At 31.5% G+C, this 24,635-nt stretch overlaps 1 protein-coding gene and 1 long non-coding RNA gene across 2 annotated transcripts; both read right to left on the reverse strand.

Moving 5' to 3' along the window:
- Nucleotides 1–10,212: 10,212 nt before the first annotated feature.
- On the reverse strand, nt 10,213–13,725 carry LOC112420402 (uncharacterized). Its single transcript, XR_003010435.2, has 2 exons — nt 13,325–13,725; nt 10,213–10,792 (listed from the first exon to the last, which is right to left on the reverse strand). It is a non-coding gene; the product is annotated as an uncharacterized lncRNA (long non-coding RNA).
- On the reverse strand, nt 11,156–13,326 carry LOC11430196 (putative uncharacterized protein DDB_G0285119). Its single transcript, XM_003601922.4, has one exon. It carries the CDS (start codon nt 12,838–12,840, stop codon nt 11,458–11,460), a length of 1,383 nt encoding a protein of 460 aa, XP_003601970.2. The 5' UTR covers nt 12,841–13,326; the 3' UTR covers nt 11,156–11,457.
- Nucleotides 13,726–24,635: the final 10,910 nt, after the last annotated feature.

A 24,635-nucleotide genomic window follows, 5' to 3' on the forward strand; every position in this document is an offset into this window, starting at 1 on the left:
TCTTTTGGTCGGTATAAATGCATGCTGATTTTTCTTTAACTTTGCTTTAATTCGTATCTATTATATCATCCTTTTTTTTTTTTAAGGAGAAATAAATGTTTTTCCTCTCAGTTGAGAGAGATATCACATTATAAATGTAGGTGCTCTAGTTTGAATCTTGGATTCCAACTTATTATTTTAATATGTGAATTTCTAATCATTACATTACTTAATTAAAAAAATATAATATAAAAGTATGACTAATTATATTAGGATCGTGTTAACTTATGCCCCAAGGGGACAAGTTAAGGATCTAAAAAAAGAATTAAAACATAAATTTTGTATTCAAAAAATAAGATTTTAACTTTTCAAGACATTAAATGCACAATTTTCAAAAATAAATTTATATAACTACTACCTCCGTCCCTAATTATAGGCCCTTAAGAAAAAATAACGGAAATTAAGATAGTGGATATTTGTATTAAATATGTTTGTAATTACTATTGTTTTTACAATTTTATCCTTTAAGAGAGAGAGTTTGTTTATTTTTTTCAACATGTTATTTATTCAGGGCCGGCCCATAGCCCGTCGAGGCTGGGCGACGACACCGGGCCTTCAATTTTTTGGGGCCCAAAATATTTTTTTTTATATGTAAGACACGAAAATAATGATTATATATCTATTAAAAGCAAATTTATTCAATTTGTATAGCTTGCTTTAGTGGCATGACCACTTTTTGTTGAGTGTGAGGTCATGTGTTCAAGACCCACCAAAGTGTGATTTTTAATTTTTTTTTTTTAAATAACTTATTTATTTTTTTGGGGCCAAGATTTTTTTTTTTTTTGCATCCCTTATAAAATTAAAACCGGGCCTTTGAATTTGTTAAGACGGTCCTATATTTATTGCTAATTGAAGAAAAATATGTATAATAAATAGAGACATGCATGTAAAGAAATAATTAATGTAGTTGAAAATAGCAAATGAGTTTTATAAAAAGGGACAATTTTTTTTTCTTCAAAAAAATCTTATAATTAGAGATGGAGGTAGTATTAAACTTGTACATTAAAGACACAAGTTAACATTTCTCATTATATTAATAATATTTAAAGAAAATGAGTACGATCAACCGCAATAACGAAACCTAGCACCATAGTCTGAAATAGTAAATGTACATTTAATTTTCTCAAATTGCAATGATCGATCATTTTAATTCTTTAAATGTATGGAATAGTAATTTAGCCTCGTAAATTAGAAACCATCAACCACTTTAGTCCTTTTATCCTTTCAAATTTTGCACTATTATCTTAAAGAGTTTTTCTATTCATACCCCATATTTTTCTCGTTATACCTAATTTTTCTTAAAAGTTTTTAATAATACCAAAATTACCTTTTTTATATAAAATTTTTTAAAACTTTAATCTTATTCATTGTCATTGAGCTTCACCCTCTTTCATCACACAAACGATCAATTAATCTAATGTTCAATCATGTGGAAGGTTAAAGAGTGAATTAAAACATCTTTCATTCATACTCGATTGCATATAAGCAAGTGAATTTCGTCTTCTTTTTCAATAATGCTAGTTTCAAATTTTCTTCTTCTTGTTCAACTGCATTGTATGATGGTTTCAATTTACATTGTTGAGGTCAACTTAAATTCAATTCAAGTAGGTATGTAAACTAAGTTTACATGAACCTACTTAAACTGAGTTTACATGACCTACTTAAACTAAGTTTACATGTACATACTTGAAATAAGATTACGTAAAATCATTGAACAATGTTGATATGTAAGCTTAAACTCAGTTTACATGACCTATTTAAACTAAGTTTACATGTACATACTTAAAATAAGATTTTGTAGAATCATTGAACAAGGTTGATATGTACGCTTAAACTCGGTGTACATGACCTACTTAACTAAGTTTACATGACCTACTTAAACTGAGTTTAACTGTGTACACTTAAACTCAGTTTACATGACCTACTTAAACTGAGTTTAAATATGTACACTTAAACTCAATTTACATGACCTACTTAAATTAAATTTATATGACCTACTTAAACTAAGTTTAAGTATGTACACTTAAACTCATTTTACATGACTTGCTTAAACTAAGTTTAAGATTAAATTACAGTAGAAGGAAAACACAAATTGAACCTAGAAAAAGTTAAGAATTATGGAATCAATAACAAGAAAAACATAATCGAAGAACACAACTTACTAAACTCATCTGCTTAGAATTTTCTACGAAATCTTGCATAGAAGGGAGAAATCTTGCTTGGAGAAGTATAATTTTGGAAGAGGAAAGAAGAGGGGTTTTGGGGTGTAACCAAAAAAGAAGGAAAATACTTTTTAAAAATAAATTTTATAAAAGGATAATTTTGTCATTTTAGAGTGTAAAAAAAAAATACATGGTGTAATTAGAAAAGGTCTATCTTAAAAGAAGTATGCTTGTTTTGTTGCTGCAAAAGTTTATTTAAATCAATATGTATGTCTTTTAGGGAGGGGCTAATACGATAATATTTCGATATAAGGCTGAACTGATTTTAACTTAAGAAACTAATGAATTGTTTAGTAAATATGAGGAATTACATTTATCCATCCTTATATCTTCATGATGTAAAATATCTATTTAGTCAATTTTAAAATGTGGGAATTAATATGGGTCCCAAAAAAAAAAATGAGACCATAAATGTTAAGAACACACTTTTTATCACGAATTTGTATTCTTTTCCTTGAAATTTTTTCCGTTTTCTTCATTTTTAACCTCCATCATTTAAATACACCAACCACTTTTTTTATAGTTTAACTTCAATTTTCTTTTTCATGTTTGATGGTTAGATTTCCACTTAAAAAAATTGAGGAAATTTTAATGGAGAGAATCAAGATCATTCTAACACGAATTCTCAAAACATTGAAATTCAATGGATTCCACCAAATTATAAAATTCCTATGTCAATTTAACGGGATTACATAAATTTGGGATATTTGTGTTAGAGAGTACTACATTGATAGCATCCCTTTTTTGCTCTTTGTTTTGTTGTTGAATCGGGTAAGACAATACGGAAGGCCCATGAGCAATGAAAAATTATTTTTAACTTCAAAAATTGCTCTTTAACAACCCAATAATACTATAATGCTCCCAACGACAGTTAATTGCCGCTCGCTAAATTAACCAACAAAGATTAACTATCGTGGGTGGCGAATGCTGGTTAAAAACTGCTGGAGACATTATTGTATTTTCAGGGTGTTAGAAGAGAAATTTTTAAAGTGAGATGAACAAAATTTGTAAGCAATAGATGTGGCCACACACGATTTCCTTTCTTCTCTCCAACTCAATGTCAAATCGTCTATGCTTAGGGGTCTGAATTCGAATACTTTATGTTTAAGGTCGGTTTAACTCTTTTTTAAATTTCATTATTTTTGTGTTTTTACCTGTTTTTTAAGATAATAAATCTGTATTACAAAAAAAAAAAAAATCTGTATTAAAAATTATTGTTGAAAGTTGAAATAGTAAATTAAGAAGTTGGATTATCAAGTTTACTACAATGTTCCATTCGAAAAATAATTAAAAAATCTACCACGTCTACAATCTTAACCCGAGTTGATTTGATGGTTATGGCTTGAACCTAAAATGTGCTCTATTTACGTCTCATGTTTGAATCTTTCAAAAATTAACCAATCTTTATCCAATCTTCAATTGAATCACTGTTTATGAACGATGTTATTAATTCTTAAATTAGTCGGTTGTAAAATATAAAAAATAAATTCTTTTCAAAATAAAGTCTACTACAAAGTTTGAAATTATTGATTTTGGTACTTAGTATCGCCCAACCCATAACTGCTATCAATTGAAAGTGATCATGAATCACTCGCTAGTTAGTTGAAATAGTATCAATAAATAATTGATGGATTACGGTCCTGTTGGACATTAGACCACTTTGATAGCTTTAATTTTAAGTTTATACAAATAATTGATGGACCAATCTTACAAGTATGCTTTCTCACTATGTGTTTACTTCTAAGTGGACAAATAATCGTCCTTAAAAAAAAAAAAAGAATACACAAATAATCGATAGTTATATTTTTGGCAATGATTGTTGTTTTAATCCAAGCTCAATCCAAATCTGATCAAGAAGAGGAGATGGAAGACATGAAACAAACCCTCCGAGAGACAGGGTTAAGGGATTCTCATCACTATAATCCAAAGTTGTCCTCACTATAATCAGGATTAACATATATGCAGGGTCGTCCATTTCTGTTGTCATTTCTATGATGTTGAATTTTGCCTTCATTTATTTCCTTTGATATATTGATGTAATTTTTTTTATTTAATTTAATTGTTTATGATGAGATGAATTCTTCTCATCATCAACAACTAAATTGATATATTCATAAATTCTATCTCAATTGATAAAAATGTTAAAATTATTAGATTAAATGTTATGACTAAAGTTATAACCCCGACTCCTCCTCTTCTGCATATATGTTTCTAATGGCTATTGTTATTTTGTCACATCACCACATGCATATTCCATAACATTAAAAACCAAAAGGTACAAATTCTTTCGTCAATTATTAGAATCTAGATTAGTAAGAAAGATTAACACCTACGTGGTCACATCCCCAAATATAATTATTTTGGACACACTCACAAATTAAAAATGTAAAACAGAAAAGAATTTAGTAACGCGTATTTTAAAATAATTGAATTTTACATGTTGTTTTGTGTGTATGCTTAAATAATTTTATTTAGTGTTGTTTCTAGTATGAGAGAGACCTTTGTATAGTCACAACCCCAAATATAAACTATTTGGATGATATTACACATTATGATTTTGTAATACTATAAATTAGTAGAATGCTCCCTAGCGTATGGGTGACACTTTGGGTGGGCAAGATGGATGACAGTCAAGGAGTATCAAAATATTATTTTTACGAATTGTGTTATTTGAACAATCAATTATGTGACAACTTTTAGTATAACCAAAATTTTATAAAGAAAAGAAATTATTGACATAAAAATCAAAACAATAGAGAGAGAAAGTAAAAACATAATGTGAGTATGAGAGAGAAGGTTGTCACAAAAGTTGTAAAAAAATAGTTGTACAAATATCATTATATTTTTACTTAGTAGTTAGTGTTGTATAGATATATTTATGGGAACTTCTACGGTACATCCGCAAATTAAGATGTACCGGTACTATCGCTTACAATTTTTATAAATTAACTATCATAAGAAAAAACATCATTTTATTTTTTAGAAAAATCATACGAAATTTTTCTACATTTTATCGTAAAAAATAATCAAAATTATCTATTATGAGTAATAGGAATTCAGAAAAATCAAATTTTATTGTGTTGACGTTTTTGGTAAATCAGATTTAGTTATTATAATTATAGGTGATAGAAAATATTTTTTTCCTACAAAAAATAACTCATTTAACTATTTAATTTAAAAATTCGGTGTACTAATACACTCAAATTGTTGGATGTACCATAGAATTTGCCTATATTTATTAATAATTTATTTTAATTAGTTTTATTGAAAATATACTTTTAAAGAATCTTAATTATGAATGAATCTTTTACGACATAAAATGAGAAATAAAAGACATTCAAATAATTAAAAAGAAAAAACTTTATTGATTTGCTTATCACATCTAAAATTTTAAGATCGACCTTGTCAAAGATACCGCCCATGAAACTAAATTTTTAGAGTTTTGTTATTTGAACATCTATTTATATAATAATTTTTAAGACAATCAAAATTTTACAAAGAAAATTAGGTGTTAGCACAAAAACCAAAATAATAGACAAAAAAAGTAAAAATATAATATGAATATGAGAGAGAAAATTGTGACAAAAACTGTCTAAAAATGTTTGTTGAAATATTATTTCTCAATTTATAAACAATGCATGTATGACATATTTTTTTGACGTAGACAGTTGTTAGCATACTCTGTAAAATATACACTCGCATGCTATGTCTTTTTACGGCATCAGGTACTCGAATTGATGTTTTTCTCTGTGAAGGAATGAATTCAATTGAAGTGGGAAAAACAGTGCAGCCTTTTCCGTGAGAGGATGCCAAAAGCTGTTCATCTTTTTGAGTTAGGTTTAAAATTGTAGGGCACTATATGTTTGCGCGGGTATATATGTGTACAAATAAAGTTAGTCTTTTACTGTTTAAGCCTTGTAAAATTCCTGTTACTTGCAACCTGAATTAATGGTGCAGGGGAGAGTAATGAGAAAAAACCATCATTGCTAAAGAGCAAGTGAAAGTTTTGTTCATTGTCATGGGCCCTAAAATGAAATGTCAAAGGTCATGATATGTAATTTCACAGAAAGCATGCCCTTAAAAATCTCCCAAAATCCGATGAATAATCATTTGAGTTTTATTTAAATGAAATCTAGTAGTAATTGATAAAGTGTTTCATTTCAAGTTTATATAAAAAGTTTAATTTGAAAAAGTGTATCCACTTTTGTGAAAGTAATTTTCCATGGTTCATGTGAGTTGTGACACCACCTTTATATAAAAAAAAGGACTCAATTCTTTTTAATGCTAATGTCTCATCATTCTAATTTTAAACTTCTTCCATCAAAAATAATTATAATTTAAAACTCCCAAAGGTGAAATCATGAAAAAGATCATGATATATCAATCAATGAAACGAAAAAGATTAGTAACTTTTGGATTGATATAATATCCTGCCCGGTCCAGTTCTTTCATGCAAAGGCAAGACACTTTTACTTCACAAGTTATAATAACAACCATTCTAGCTGAGTGCTTCAAAAATATTCATTATATTAGTGGCTGCAATGTGTTGTCATGTTAAGGGCTTATTTAAATTTGTCGCAATGTTGTTTTTTTTTTTTTTACAAAACAAATTGATAAAAAAAAAATCAACAATTAATAGTATTGCTTATTCTCTCTAATTAACAAAATCTAATTGCTAATTTATCGCCCAGACTGAATCAAATGTGCTATATAAAGTTGGGGTAGAGGATGCCATATATTGGTATAGAATAATCATGCTGGGCATGAGTAGTTCGAACCATCATTAAAATCTCTTTGATTGGAATTAAAATCTCACTATCACTTATGAATAGGAGAATCAAATCATATAGAATGGACGTGCCAGCTCAATGTTAACACTAGGAAGCTGCCAATAGGTAGAGAGAAAGATAAAAAAATCAATTTTTTTTTTGTCATTCTTTTGTTTATTTGGTGTGTGAAATGTGAACAATGTATTTGTAATTTCTTAATACAATTATCTAATGTTTTCTACCAGGAAAATGTCAACATTGTTTACAACGTTTTGATTTATAATTTCTAGAATTTTTTATTTATAATAGATTGCTTAAACAATGTCCTTAAAACATTTTTTTTTTTAACAAACTAAAATGAGATATATATTAACAATAAAATGATAATCCTTTCAATACAAGGTGTAACAGAGAGACTACTAGAAGTTTGCAACATTACAACAAGTAAAATTAACCCACCACATATGATAGCCAAAAGAAAAGTTAGCATATTTTGCCTTCGGTCATCAGAAAAATATCAAATTGTACAATTGCATAATAGACATTTCCTTAAATCTAAAAAGCTATTATTTCTTTCTGTCACTTGTTAGCATGACCTTTGTTTAGAATGAATTGAATAGTAAAAATATACCGAATAGTCCTTAAAATATATAAAAATACATCAATTTAGTCTTTGCTAATAAGATGTTGGAGATTAAATTGACTGATTTTCGAATAATTTAAGAATTAAATTGACATATTTCCTATAATTTTAGAACTAGTTATTATATTTACGAGGGAGATGTTTATGTTAGGATGGGGGGTTGAAGGGGGCACTTGGCGGTGGAGGCGGAGATTATTTGCGTGGGAGGAAGGGTTGTTGGGGGAGTGTGTGGGGCGGTTGGCTAACTCTGTTTTGCAGGTTGATGTCTCAGATAGGTGGGTGTGGAAACTCCTTCCGGCAAAAACCTATTCGGTGCAATCGGCTTATTCGTACTTAAAAGCGGTGGATACTAACATTTCTGAAGAATTCAATCATTTCTTATGGTTGAAAGCGGTTCCGTTGAAGGTTAACATTTTTGTTTGGCGTCTCTTTCTGAATAGACTTGCTACAAAAGATAATTTGCATAAAAGAAATGTCATTGACTCCACTCTTATGGCTTGCGCGACTTCGTGTGGTAAGGAAGAGGAAAGGGATCATCTGTTTTTTCATTGTGACCATTATGGTCGACTTTGGCTCTTGATTTCTCATTGGCTTGGTATTGTTACAACTTTGAATGGTAATTTACATTCACATGCTTCTTAATTTTGTGCTCTTGGGGGTTTTTCGAAAAACTCTAGGACAGGTTTTACTATTATTTGGATTTCAATTTTATTCGTCATTTGGAAAGATAGAAACAGCAGAATTTTTCAGCATCACTTTGATCATCTTGAAGCTCTACTTGAAAGGGTTAAACTCCAAACGTTTTGGTGGTTGAAAGCGAATTACATCATGTTCGATTTTGACTATCCCTATTGGAGGCAAAATCCTTTACTTTGTTTACAAACTGCTTTGTAATGTCTGGTTATGTTTCTTTGGCTATTCCTCGCCTTACTGTTGTGTAACTAACATTTTTCAGTTCTCTTAGGCACACCTTGTGCTTGAGGGACTGATTGTTTCTTTAATATATTTTGCTTAGTTTCTTTAAAAAAAAAAAAACAACTTTTATGTACTGAATTAAGGGAGAGTGATAGTTTATGAACTTATTTCCTTTGCAAATGTTGACGGTCGAAATTTAAATTGATCAGTTTATGGATTTATTTCTCTTAGGACACTTAGCATTTTCCTTTTAGTTAAAGAGTGATTAAGGTCGTATTCATATAATTTTTTAAAAAAAAAAAGACGAATATGAACTTAACCAATTAAGTGTCTACACATGAACAAACAAACAATCACTAATATCTTTGAGAGATTAGGACGAACATAATTAGCGCATTTTAATTTTAAAAATCATATGAAAGACTTCCATTTTCCAAAAACATTAGATTCATCATCAAGGTATAAAATCCGTCAAAAAAAAAATCATCAACGTATAAAAGTCTTTTAGAAGAGTCAAGAGTGTTTTTAGAACATGCACGCGTACGACTTTCCTTTACACCTTCAGACTAACTAAAGCCTGTGACGCGATATATAAAAACAGACAAATATGATGGAGAAAAAAATCAATGGATACTTTTATATACAACGTCGTTTTTTCCCCAACCAATTGTATTTTAAATACTTTTTTTAAGGGAGCCAATTGCATTTCAATTTTAATAAAATATAATGAAACATTTTGGAGTGATTATTACGCATGCATATTGTGTATGAGGAAAAAAAGATCATACCTGCACTAATCTTCCTAAAATCGAATAAAAATTATGTTCCCGTAAACATAGATCAATTCACAGAAACATGCATTGTTATATGTATGGGCAGAGGTTCAAATCCCGAAGACTTAACTTATTCACCTTAAAAAATGTAAATTCTAACTACAAAACTACTTGACAAAAAACGAAATTCTAAAACATGCTAAGTATTACTAAAAAAACTTTTTTTTTTTGTGAACTTGAATATTTTTTATAAACAAATCACTCCACTTAGTATTGCCCATTGACCAATAATCTTTATAGTCTGATTTAATAATTATTAATATAGTCAATCTTTTAGTCAACAAAAACAAGAAGGGGTCACATAATTTTAATTTCGAAAATTATTCCCTGAAGTATAGTTTTAAGGTGACAACTAGGGTACCCATGGAAGAATTGTGGGTAATTTACCCCAACCAATACACATTAGCCACATAAGCACATTTTTAAGTGGTATCCATGAACTATTTGACCCCACCAACAAATTACTCATTTTCATTGGTTGGTGGGTAAAATACCCACCATTCTTCAAAAGTAATCTAGAAAAAACTTTGTTGTGTAATTAATACATCATAACAAACAAAAACCTTAATCACGTAAAAAAATCAAACAAATAACTATGGTAAACAAATAACTGTAAATAATTATTGAAGGTAATCAGTCAAAAACATATTTTTTGAATAAGTCTAAAAAAATTGAAGTTAGTGAAATAACAGAATCACTAATCAAATATTAGGAATTCAATATAAAAAATAAAACAGTACTTACATATAATACACACACTTTTTTAGAAACAAAGTCACAAATTTTTTTTCTTCATTTGCTGGATGTGAGACTAATCTAAGTTTTAAGATATAATACAATTTCAAAATTAAAGTCATGTCTTTAAACAGTGTTTTTCTTTCTATACATGAATCTATTTTTGTTTTGCATGCTCATCTCCATTCTCTCCTGCCAGATAGATTAGAGACCAGTACCAAGATATAATTGTTTTATTCTAAGACAAATATTACACAGACAATAAAATCACGAGTAAATTTATTTGTCCTACAAAATAAAAAGTGTCAAAGATATTAAATGAGAAATCCATATAAAATTTATCCATTGATAAATAACATTCTATATTGTCAAAACAGATAAATGAAACTATAACAAATAGACAACATTGTTAAAATTTCTTTTATCAGAATTATGAGAGAGGATAGAGTGTATGAAAAGAAATTTATTACTATTCCGATGTGATTTTATACACGAGCATAATTATGACTATAATAAAACACATCTTGTCAACCAAATATATAAAGAAATGTCTAAGAAAACATATCTTTGATTTTGAAAAAGAAGATTTCGGCGGCTAACAATCCCCCCAATCTTGCCACCAATTACTCCTAGAATCTACAATTTTATAATTGTCGTTAAATTAAAAAATGAAATAAAAAATGTAGAAGAATAATGATATACTATAAACTATATTTAGAGTATCAGAGGCTGTAACTCAACAGATACAGCCAACATCAAAGTTGTAATCAAGCCAACGATCACAATGATAATCATCTCACACTTGTCAAAACCATAGTCATTATATAAAACACACACACACAAAAAAAAAAAAAAAAAAAAAAACTCTAATATATGAAAGATACAAATAATGTACTAATTAATAAACATTGAATGAAAACTCCATGTTTTCTTTTGTATATATTGCTATATATATGATGATTAAAATCTAAAAGCCATATTGAAATGAGAAATGATGAGTAGAGAGAAAGAGAAAGGCAAACTATATAGCCTATAGTTGCTACTAAAATTATATACGCATAATATAATTCTAAAGGACTCAGAGAACAAAGAAAAAGCAAAAAATAAATGTTGAATTAATTTGATTTGATGGTGGTGGTTTATGATGAAGATTCTCCATTTCATGCATTAGCTTTAGCTTTGTACTTCTACCAGCATCATTTGCTTTTTTAATAAAGTGTATAAAATTATATGTACGAACCTACCTTCTTCTTTTTCTTCTTGATGGTGTTCGTTTAATTAAGAGGAGTGGTTAATTTATGTTAATCAGAAGAAGAACAATTAATCCATGATTCCACCGTACCTTCACCTCTTGTAGTTGTAGCCACTACTACACCACATTCTTGTCCTTTCTCTACACCAAAATCTGATGCAGAAGAATTCCTCTCTTGAATGCCACTCAGAGACCCAACAACAATTCTTCCTCCACCACCATCATTGTCTCCATTAATACTAGTACTACTCGTTCTCTGACCCCACTGATCCTCTGAAGTAGTAGTATTACGCATGTTGTTGTTGACTCTCTCCGATGATGATGCCGGAACCATGTTTTGTTGATGAAGAACACCAATGTTGTTGTTGTTGTTGTTAACATGGTCATGGGCATGACTCAATCCTAGTTCCTCAAAAACACCCATTTTTGGCGAGATTTCCAAGGAGGGTTGTTGGGCCCCATGTGGGTATTTTGTAGGTGCTTGAGATGATGAAATTGATTGAAAACCGAGAATTTGGTTGTGTTGCATGAGAGGATGATTATGGTAGTTAATGGACGCTGAATTAGTTGAATTTTCCAAAGATGGAAAAGAAGAAGGGATTTGAGAAAAAGAGTAATGAGGTTGAATTTTCTGAGCAAAAGGTCGAAGAAGATAAGGTGGTGCTTGATGAAGAGGAGGAGGGTCCATCTGAGAAGACAAAGATCTTGAAGAAACAGAAGAACCAAAAAGATCTAATCTTGTTCTTGGAAAAGGTGAAGAAAACGGTGGTGCTGGTATACCAGTAAATTCCTGAACCATGGCTCTGAAATTTGTAGTATCTGTAGTGAGAACTGTAGTAGGTGCACGTCTTGAAGCTCTTGATCTTTTCTTCGGATTTCTTCCCATATTGTTATTGTTGAGATTTTGTTGATCATTGGTGAGTGATATTCCTCCACGTGAAGTACTTTCTTGTGGTAGAGAATGGTGTTGTTGTTGGTGTGTGGTGTGTACAGAAGAAGCAACGTTTTCTCTTGTTTGACCAGCTGCTAATTGACTCAACAAAAAAGCTTGTTGTTGTTGATGATTCTGTTGAGAAGATGAAGAAGGTACCATTAAGCTACTAAGATCGGTATTGTTTGGTTCAGATCTACCTGTAGCTTTAGCCCACATCATATCAAGGTTTAGAAATGAGTTTTGGTTTTGGTTTGATGATGGTGAAGCTTTTTGTAATGAATCCATATAATAATTCACCAATGGATCAAACATTTGTTGTTGTGGTAAAGAAGAAGAAGGATGTGATGGTGTGTTTAGAACATGGTTTATTCTTGTTGTTGGTGGTTGTTGATTGTTTAAGAGTGCAGAAAAATTATTTGAATCACCTCTTGAATCATAGTCTTCAATTTCATCACCACAGCTTGAAGATTGCATACTTCCACTATTTCCTGAATCCATGATGAGAGAGAGACAAAGAGAGAGATTTTGCTTTTTCTTATGCTTTTTTGGTTTTGGTGCTTACTCTACTACTACTACTACTATACATACCCCTCCATATTTAAGTGGTTCGTACAAGGCGCAGAGAATGAGGTATGGGACAAAAGAAAAAAACATGAGAAAGGGTTGTTTCTGGAGTTTGGTGATAATTATGGATTCAGAAAAAGATAGTTTTCTTTCTTTCTTCAGAATATTGTACTCATCACACACACTCACACCCACGTTTTTTCATTCAAACTTCAAATCTCTTTGGATCTGAAAAAAAAAAAAAAAAAAGAGCCGTACACTGTGCTTTCTTTGTTTGACTAACTATTATTACTAAATTTGTCTTTGAGCCAAACGAAAGAAAAACATGTATACGTATAAATGAACATACAAAAGGAAATAATCAAAAGAATATTTAATTCTTGCAGTTACAAGGGAAGATGTGTAAACACAAACTTACTCTGTTTGTTTGGATTCTTTGTATTAGGGTTTGTGTCACATGTACAAAAAAAGGAAGAGAAAGAGAGTAGTAGTGTATGAAGGTGTGTGGAAGAAGAAAAGGATAGTTGTTTAGCTTTTTTGTTTATGTTTCTGGGAAAATATCAAAGTGGGGTAGCCATAAGAGATGATGAATGGTGATGACAGGCTTATGTGGTCAAAGTATGTGAGAGTTGTGGTTTTTATTTGCAGTGTGAATTGGAGAATAGATATACGACGATGATGAAGGTTAATGACATTTTTTAATGATTCATTAATTTAATAAGATATTTAGTTAATTTCTTGTTTGTATTATAGATTTTTTTTTACTAGGAATAATGAGGTGGGCATGCAGTCAGATTGGAGTGATGGTTGTTGAGTTGCGTAAAGAGAACCACCATATCTACCTTTTCTATACGCTTCAATAAACCAATACAAATTAATACTTGCATATATCATATCTTAATTGTTTTTTTTGAAGGAAAATCATATCTTAAATGTTACCAACAAAATATATAACATCTAGAATCTAGATTTAAACATTAAAGGGTTATTAAAAAAAATTGCACATAAAATAATTATACAAAAAAAAATAAAATGCACATGTGAAACCCGTCAAACCTTATATACCAGTCAATGATATTATTCATAACCCAATATAAAAACGAAGAAATGTATACATTGATATTTCCAATAGATTCAGTCCAACTATATATTTTTCGAGTACATCTGACTAAGTCAGAGGCAAAAAAATTATCATACCAAGTAAAAAGCTGAGGAAAAATGTAAACCTAATATGCGCTACTTTTAGATGATCGTTTTCCTATAATTTAACTTTCTTGCGGCCATGATTCATCTAGGCTAAATTGCTACATCTACAAAAATAAATGCTAAATTGCTTGAATCAGTTGAACAACATCATAAGTTCGCTCCAACAATCCAAACTAACACTAAAAAGGAAGAAAACGTTACTAGATGATTATTAATCAGTAATAAGGGCCCTTCTCCATTAATATATAGATAGTTTTTTTTTTTTTTTGGGTAAGAATAGACAGGTCAAATTTAATAATCCTCCAAATAATAAACTTGATTTTTATTTTCTGTCAAAGAAAAATTAAATAATTTTTCGGATTAAAATGATATGCATGGCCAACGTAAAAAAAATTATACTATTAATAAATAATAGGCTTTTTTTGGGAGAAATAATAAAAAAAATTAAGAAGAAGAAATAATAAGCTTTTTACTTTAATATATTTACCTTAAATTCATATAATAATTTATGATTTTCTCCATTTCTTCTATTCATACCCTGTGATTGAGAAAAAAAACTAAATATTGCCTCTAAAGTCGATTAAATCGTTTGAAGGTCAATTTTATATAGTGTATAAGTCAGACAAATTCTGCATTTTATATAAGTTAGTTTTTAACATTTGATCAATAAATCTTTTTATTAGGTCATGAAATATGATGTGATTTGTTGATTTAATGATGAAAAAGACATTTGTACGCGGTGCAAAACTATTTTGCCCGTACATTATGGTCAAAACCTCTTTTAAATTGTACCCTTTCCGCCCTTGGTCGTTTAGAGATTTGGGTTGAGAATATGGTGGAGTTTAACTTATTTACAAAATCAATTTTCAAAACTTTTTATTTTTATCAAACTCAACGTTATGTGGTGGAAGGGACTAACTTATTATATCATGAGTAACATTTTGGATCAATTTGTAACTTTTAAAATATAAGGGACCAACTTAAAACCTAAAATGAATAAAAGAGACGAAACATGCAATCAAACCAATAAAAGCCAAAAAAATGAATATTGCCTGATCTATATATGTTTAGATCTTTCGAAAGGTTGATTCTATGATGCACAAGTAAGACAAATCTTGTATGCATAAACTAATTTTCACAATTAAATCATTAAATTTCTTTATTAGTTCAAATGATATATGATGTGATTTTTTGATCTAATAATAAAAAATATATGTGGGTCTATTTTTTGATATATTGATCTCCCCAACAAAAAAACATTTGTGCGTGATGCAAAATTATTTTGCTTGTAAATGATTGGCAAAACCTCCTTTGAATTGTACCAATTCTTCTACATATATATTTGGCTGTGTTCTCAGCAAATAGTTATTCCCCTCTTGTCATTGCAAGTATGTTTTTCCATATTACTTTTTGTTTTGGCTGAACTATTTTTTTTACGAAATTATTTTATATTTGTTGTACTCTGCTATATTATATGCATATATACTTCTGGTTTTTAAAAAGATTATATAGATAATCAACTTGGTTTGCAGAATAAAAATAGCGGTCCTTGTCATTTCTACGTGTAATATCTAAATGCCTTTTCCTTTTTGATATATACCTATGGTCTGTATTTGCCCCCTATATATAATAATATAACCAATCCATACCCCAAATATATATAATGTACACGATTCTCACGTCTTCTAGGTCTACACGTTATGTATATATAGATATTAATTCCCTTCATTCTAACATTATTTAACCCCCTTTTCGCGTTAAATGAATCGTCTACATGGGAACTTAGAATCTCAATATCTCATATTTGCTATATGGTATAAATAGTATGTCTATTAATTGATTAGGAAGGCAAATTTGTCATCAATTATAAGTTTATATTTGGATTCCTAAAAAAAAAAGTTTATACTTGGGCAATATGGAGGCACACTCTAACACCGACAGCTAACGAAAACAGGAGAGTGGTCGTCGGTGCACAAGACATGACAATGAACGGCTCCCGACAGCTTTTAGAAGAATCGAATCACATCAGAATGAGAGAGATCCTGAGGCCGTGTAGGTATGAGACTACATGGTTGAAGGAAGACTTATAAGAGTTGTTTGGTACTACCTATATCAATAAGATGCATCTTCTTTTTGGTAGCTCATTCCATAAGAACTCCACAGTTAAGCGTGTTTGACTTGGAGCAGTCTTTGGATTGGTGACCTACGATAAGTGTGCGAGTGAGGACAAAATGCACTGAAAAGACTTATGTTGATTTGTAGGGTAAGTCGGCAATGTTTAAAATCGTCTGGGATGTTACATACAATAGAAATTATAATTTTTTTTAGAGGAGACATTATAAATAGATGTTGTGTATGGTTGGATGAGATAATATATTTTAATGGAGAAAAAATGTGTATACTTTTGTAATGGATCTCAATATTAAGTAGTACTTTTTTTAAGACAAAATGTGCTTAAAAACCATCAAAACTAACTACAAGGAAAACAAGGTCAGAATTACATTGTCAACCAACAAAAAACCATGAACCACCTTAGAGAGGTTGAATTATAACACCAAAAACTTAAGATAATCAATGTAGTACTTAAAGTTATGAGTCTGCCCTACATAATAGACCAATCTTTTAGAGTTAGTTGGGGATTAGTTGGTGCTCTCCATGGTGTTGTTGATAATTTTGTGCAACATGGCTTGATTATGTGTGGTTTGGTGTCTTTAATTGTTGAGAAACAACATATTATTTGATATTGAGGTGGTCGAATGGATAGGAATATTTCTCATATATGTGGAGTTCATTTGGTCTCCTTTCTTTTATTCAGAATGTTGCATTAATCCACAAAATGACATTAATGTGACTTCCTTCTTACCACATGTATAAGACAACACAACATGCAGGACGGTAGATCAACATGGCTAACGGAGTACTTGAACGGAGGGACCTTTTTTATGAACGTCTGACAAATTTAAGGACTAAGTTGATACTTTGAATAATTGAGAGATGAATTTGGCCGACCCGTAAAAATTCAAGGACAAATTTGATGGTTCACTCAAAAATTCACAGTGAGCTACATTTCATAAAAAAAAAATAGCTATTCATACTCATGTTAACTTTACAAAGAGATGAAAATTATATCCAAGTTGATCCTCAAGCTTAGATCTCCTTCCACCTTAGTACGTATGCTTCTTGCTCCTTGTGTTCTCCTTGTATTTCTTTTTGAAAATGTGAGAAATTCCCTTTCAAAGTGAACCTTTTTACATTGGTATGGAGAGTGAGAATTCACCAAGCAACATGTAGCTCACATAACGATTTGAACTTTCTGTATTGTGAAGACATTTTCAGTTATAGTTTGTGTCATTAAAACCATCATAATTCGCTAAATGATTTAATCTGATCGCTCAACGAATTGTGCTCTTCAAATACTTCTAAATCTTTGACATGAATTGCTAAGTCACTAGTTTGCTCGCTTAGCACCTTTACTTTTCCTGTAAAGACACAAAAAGGTTGAAAAAGTTTAAAGTAATTTATGCGTTGGAATCCACTTAAGTTCAATTTGAATTAATTAATGAAATGGAATGGAGTAGCGTGAATTGAAACATAATGAAATAAAGTGAAATGAAATAGAGATTTCATCGTATCGTTGGAGTATTTTATGATATGACAAAATAATATTTTCATTCTATTGTTTGGAAAATGAATGAAACGAACAAGTTAAATTTTTTTAAAATATATAACTTTTTAAAAACATTTTATTGTGTAAAATAGAGAGTAGGCAACTCAACTTGTTTGACTTAAGATTAAGTAATTGACGAGTTAAAAATTCAGAGTTGAAGTAAACTATAATTATATATTATTCAACCAAATAGAAAATTCAACCAAATAAAAAGTTGTATTTCATTCTCGAAAAAGAAAACAGTTATATAGAGATTTTATGTTGGAAAGATATACTGCGTCACTGCTTGTGTGTAGATCAGAGATATATCAGAACCGCTGCTTGTTGTTAAATCCATCGTTGCTGCTAATTATGTATTAATTAAGTAACTTTTTTTGACAGATAATTAAGTTACTTGAACATGTAAAATTAAGTTACTTTTTTTTGGACAGATAATTAAGTTACTTGAACATGTTAAATTACTTTAATTTGTATTAATTGAATGTGGTCACCGTCCCTCCACCTATAAAAAGTTTTGGCAAATCTAAGGAAGATTGAGAAATGATGATGGGACCTCCAATCTAATGCCATTATTGTCAAATGGATGGTATGGTTAGAGTATAGGACATACACACATCACTACTAATGATATAATATCCGTTGGATGTCATATGTACGGTTCAGGTATAATCATTTTATCATCGCCATGAGAAGAGGATAAACTTTATATTGAATGACCTCATACTTCTTGTATTCACGAGTGCAAAAAATAAACTTTTTATTAAGAAATGAATTCTCTCATCTTGTTTTTTTAGTGTGTTGTTTGGGATGTTAGTATTTTATCATTTAACAATATTTGGATTTGGATTTTTTTTTGTCAAATACTCTATTAATTGGAACTCACATTTTAAATGAGGAGAAACGAGGTGTATGAGGTTCGGATCCCGACTCCTGTATATATTATGCAATATTTCTATCAATTAAACTAATCTTAAGGGATCTTTATTTAATAGAGAATTAATGAAAAATTCGATAAAGGATAAATAGAATACGAGCTCCTTAGTTCGAATCTAAAATAACTATTATGAATTTAGGAACGGTAGAATTAAAGGTCGTGACATTCAAGAGATAGATAGCTATTTTAACGAGGAAAAAACACATTAAAAAACATATTGATTGATAAAAGGTGTTTTCAGACCGGTATAAAATCCAAAGCGGGAAGCCCAACAAAAACGGCCCAAGAAACCTAAGATCAGAATCCCTCACAGACAAGTTATATGAAATTATGCACACGATTAACAACTATGTAGGCTTGTGTCCCACTAAGTTTTAAAGGTGTGTGTTCATGGCTTCTTACACTAATACATATATTACTTATTTATTTATTATATTTACTAAAAAAAAATTCCTTCAAAAAAAACTTTATCAACCTTCCATATACATACATATGTTACGTTATGGAACCTATTAAACAAAAATGTCTCGCTCTGCATCTCTCAACATCTTCTTTATGTTGGTTTCATTTTCATTAATAATTAATATGTGATAACAATGTAATTATATATTTTGGAAAAACTTAAAAGGTTTTGAATCAAAAGGTGTCATCAATCTTTCTTTTAAAATTACAAAAACAAACTTTGTTTTTTTTAGTTATTTTGAATTTTAAATGTGACTTTAGTTAGTTAATTTAATCCTTAAATATATTTTTTGTTAATCAATTTGGTCTATACAATGAATAATAAAAGAAACATTTGAAGAAGTGTTCATAGTTTTGATAAAAATCAAATACTTTAGTGAAAACACATCACACATTTAGAGACCAAAATAACTACTTCAAATATGTATCGACCTCTAAATTAATATTGTATGTCGGTCTAAATTGTTTAAGAAGACCCTCTTACAAAATTAAAATTGGATTTTTAAATTATTTAAGATGGTCCTGCTAATATATATATATATATATATATATATGGGTTTTGCTACAATAGACCCACCTCTTTTCATGAAGGTCCATTTTAGCAAGCTGCACCTTTTGCTTTTGGACAAAAAGACCAATTTTTTGTTTTTTGGAAAAGACAAAAATCAAGGGCAACATTGTAATTGTGTGTGTCATTGTTAATTGTCTTTGTATCTTTCCTGACATCTCTCCCTTCAATCGACCTCTTCCTGGATCCATCTTCCCCCTTTTCTATTCTTCTTCCAATTTCTTCACATCAAACTTTCAATTTCTTGAAATCAAATGTTGTTGTTCTGTGGTAAAATTGATTCTTCTTCCAATTTGTTAACTGCAACAATAATTTATTTTCCTCCAGCAAAATTGATTTTCTTAATTTAATTGATTGTGTATTTTGTTATTTTGATTGGTTAGTTCAGTTTTTCTGGTTTAATTTTGATTCATACTGTCTATAGTTTGACAGTGACATCCCATTAGGTAGAGAGGAAGGAATCACGGCGACGGGGTTGTAATCGGCGGAAAGAGCAGATGAGGTTGGAAGTGGGTGGAAGAGCGAGTTTGTAGTGTTTGATGGGAGTCGTCTCATACAGTGGCCACGACGACGACGGAGACCTGAGATACGTCGTAGGTGATAAGTTCGGTGATTGGCAGAGTTGGGTTTGAGAGTTCTAAGACGGCGGAGGAACGGTGACGATGACATAGATGACATAAGATGAGTTAACAAAAGGAAAAACACACAAAACTAGAAAATCTTTAAATTTAATTTAAAATAAAAAACAACATTTAATGATAAATTACAATTTTATCCCTCAGTTTTGTCTTTTCCAAAAAACAAAAAATTGGTCTTTTTGTCCAAAAGCAAAAGGTACAGCTTGCTAAAATGGACCTTCATAAAAAGAGGTGGGTCTATTGTAGCAAACCCATATATATATATATATATATATATATATAATGCCTCAATTATTCAAAATTTCAGGCTCCGCACTAATGATGCAAATAGTTGTCCTACTTATAGAGCTAATTTGACAACTAACATCTTAACTTCCTCTGCATCGTCGACGACCAGATCGCATCTCAATTTAGAAATAGATGTTGAAAAATTAAATTTTAGGGATTTTCTCAATTTCTTCTTAAATGAAGTGTAACAGTGTGAAAGTGAAGGGAGGTGGGTGTCTTTGGAAAACTAGAGGGAATCTCATAATAGGTTATTGTAATTTGCAATTTCAAAAATGCTTTTTTAAAGATTATGTAAGATGAATTCCGCTCATTATCTAAATGGATTCGTTCATTCGCAAAGTAAATGATCGAAATGTTCCTACGCATGTTAACATGCGCTAGTGCAAATTATAATGTAACTTAAGCTACGTTGCGTAAGTTAACATGCACTAGTGTTATTTGTAGAATACTAGCGTAAGTTAACATGCGCTAGTGTATTGTGTAACGTGAGTTAACCCACGTTGCAATTTGCACTAGCGTGAGCTAACTCACGTTCATTGCAGACAACAGAAACTGCAATAAATGCAGGCAGTTACAGAACTGTTTTTGAAAAGTCTAGAATGACCCGTAATCACGCCACATTCGTAACTTAACTGAATTACGTTAGTTTAAGAAGATTATCGGATAATACGACATAATCGATCCAAATTACTCAAAAACATAGTTTTTCTCACAATCACGTAATCACACATAAACAATCCAAACGGTCCAAATTTCACAAATTCGCCGGTAATGACCCGTAATAATTTAAACACACTTAATGACACGTAAACGATCCAAAATAATTCATTTCATATATTTATATAATATTAGTTACATATTGGCCATAAATATCAAAATTACACAACCTGCCACCAAAAAATATGTCGGGGTGTAATACCACAAAAAAATGGGACGAACACCGACCGACCCAAAAGTGTCATAACCTATCTAACTAGACTAGTGATAGTGCATAATCTCCATCTTCATCCATGACTTCGATATCTTGTTTTGGCTTTTCCGGAGTGTCCAAATTAATAGGATTGTGCTCATTTGTTGGTTTCTTTGGCGGCATCAGCTCCTTAGACATGAGCTCATCGAAGGCGGCTTGTCTATCCAAAAATTGAAAAAGCCATTGCTCCGCCTCACCAATCTTGTGAGTCATCCACTCCTTAGAAGGAGGTGGTAGCGAACAATTTTCTTTCAACTTCACATGAAGAAAGTGTTCCGGAATTAAGCAAAAGGCACATTATGTTGGAATGTGGATTAAGTGGTGGAGCACTCAAGATTGAGAAATATGTCTCACATGCACCACCCATTTCGAACAAAGTCAATAGAACAACAGCTCTATTGTAGCAACTAGCAATAATGTGACCCATATCCGGAGTGGTCAACCATTTCTCTGGTGGCGCATCACCATTTTTACTTATTGGAGGGTGTAAACCATCGAATATCTCTTTGTAACGCTTCTTGGTAGCATAAAACGGGAAGTAGTCACTCTTGTGATTTTTCAACTCATTAATAAGTGCATGACGAACCAAAACATGACCATCCTCATTCAATCCCATGTGCCTAGCTACGATCCAGAAACAACAATTACCATCCCCTTTAACATTCACAATGTCTTCAATGCAAGGTCTCATGAGATTTGGAATTTGTGAAATGTATTGTATTTGCAAATAAGGTTCCTTTTTCGAAGTAGGAGTTGAATTTTGTGAGCGGGGCCAAGTGCCAAGACGTGAACCTTTAGTCTTTGCAACATTACTCTTGGCATGTGAGCATTGACTATCGGGATTTTGAGCATCAATAGTCTCCCACCTAGAGGGGATTCGACCCGTGGACCTCGTTTTCGGTGTAGACTTCACCCTTTTAGGTGCCCCCATGGTGGCCACTTTTCTCGGAGGTGGCTTCAACATTATTTCCTCCAGAAATCATAGTTCACGCAACTTGTATTTGATGAAGAGTTTTATCTTGTAAGGGGCCCTCTTGATACGTTTTTGAACGGCGTCCCATTCCTCCGTAACGGAAAAATTGGCATCAACATCTTATCCAATTACACTTAACCTTCGCCAATGGGGGTGTATTTCATCCAAAAGAATAGGCAATTTTTTCTTTCTCTTCTCGGCAAGAATACAAGCACAAGGCAACCCGAACCTTGCCATTTGCACACAACCACAATCTTCATTAGCAAACCCAAATCTCCTAGAGCGTTCAAATTCATCATCAATGAAACCCAAAGAGGCCTTAGAGACATACCCCTCCAACTCTGAGAATAATTTTTTTTTTTTTTTGTATTTGTGTACCATGACGGTTATGCTCCTCCCAAAACTCCCTTGTATCTCACAAAATTAGTTTTTCAACATTTTTTCAATTTCATCCCAACATGATGTCAAGTCTCCCACGCTACTCCTCAAGCACCTTTTCAGTTGTGCATGAGCCGATTCAACAATGTTGGTGCTTCTACACCCTAGATGCAAGTATTTATTCTTCCATGCCCTCACAAAATGCTTCTTAAGGGGCAAAACGGTTTCCTCAACATATTTAACAAACAATGGAAACGGTCCGCATACCTCATCTTTGAATGTCAACCATACAATTGCAAATGAATCCTCCGTAGGAAAGTTAACCACATCTCTCCAAGCCCTCACTATTTTCTTAACAAGCTCATAATGCTTGTCATCATCCGCTTCCTTCGCATCTTTGTCAACAACTTATCCTTTTCCTTTCTTTGGCTTGGCATTGACTCTACAATCCGTGATGCACCTAGATTTGACATTCTTCCCAATAAGAAAATAACAAAGTACATGGTCCATTTTAGGGAGAACTTCGGCAACGACTTTCATCAAAGCGGGGTCCCTATCGGTGATAATCACCTTAGGCATGTTGTTTTTTGAGGTCAAAAGACCAACCAACATCTCAAGTGTCCATATGAAGTTATTCTCTCTTTCAAAGGAAAGAAAGGCAAACGCAACCGAACATGTCAATTTGGTAGAGGTGATACCAACAATCTCAAATAAAGGCATTCAGTAAGTATTGGTTTTGTAGGTGGAGTCCATGACCAAAACGGTGGAAAAGTGTTGACCATATGAATTAATTTCGGGTGAGCAAAGAATAAATCTTCAAGTGTGGTTTCCTCGCTATTAGCTCTTGTGAAGTAGACATATCGATGCTCCTCCAACTTTCTAATCAAGTATTGCAACTCGGTCTTGTCCTTTCTTTGCTCCTTGCGCCATCTAGTTCGTCCATTATACACTTGCTTGATGAGTGTCACAATTTCTTTGTTTTTTTTCCTTCAAATCCATGAGAATATTCCTAGGCTTTGCCAAGCTATTTGTCATGTCGGTAACTCTTTGCTTCTCCTCCCCTAATAGTCGACCCGCAAGAAGGTGGCCGGATAAATTTGGCGCCAAGTCATGGTTGTGAACTCTACAAAGCATTGCAATCCACCATTCTTGTGTTTTTTTTTCAAAGAAACATTTCAACCTAAACAGACAATTACACTTCCTTGAGCCCGTGCCTTCAAGCTTCGGTTTCTTCCTCGTCTTAGGTGGCTTGTATTCACCACTCCTCTCACATTGCATCGTCATGTATGGCACTATAGTACTAGATTTATCTATAGAAATAGTAAATCCCGCCCTACCCGCTTGTCGACGAACCCAACCAAGTAATTCTTCTCGATCTTTCCATCTTTCATTTGTTGTAAAAAATGACCAGGTGTTTACTTGAATAACACGAACACCGATAGGAACCAGTTTAGGCTTGTCTTCAAAGTTACCGGTAGGTACTGATTTTGCTTGATTGTGAACTATGTGAGCTTCAACTTGAAAAGGAATTTTCACTTTAAACTTCACATCATTGGTTGGTTTGCCTTCACTGGAACCTACGCCTACGCCGAAAGCTTTATTTTTGCCCGGTTTCGCCTCAACACCATCTTCCGCCACATTTTCA

Source organism: Medicago truncatula, chromosome 3, assembly GCF_003473485.1.
Source record: "Medicago truncatula cultivar Jemalong A17 chromosome 3, MtrunA17r5.0-ANR, whole genome shotgun sequence".
NCBI lineage: Eukaryota > Viridiplantae > Streptophyta > Magnoliopsida > Fabales > Fabaceae > Medicago > Medicago truncatula.

What these genes read in the sequence shown, in the direction of transcription:
- LOC11430196 (XM_003601922.4), bottom strand. Translation starts at nt 12,840, where the DNA reads ATGGATTCAGGAAATAGTGGAAGTATGCAATCTTCAAGCTGTGGTGAT.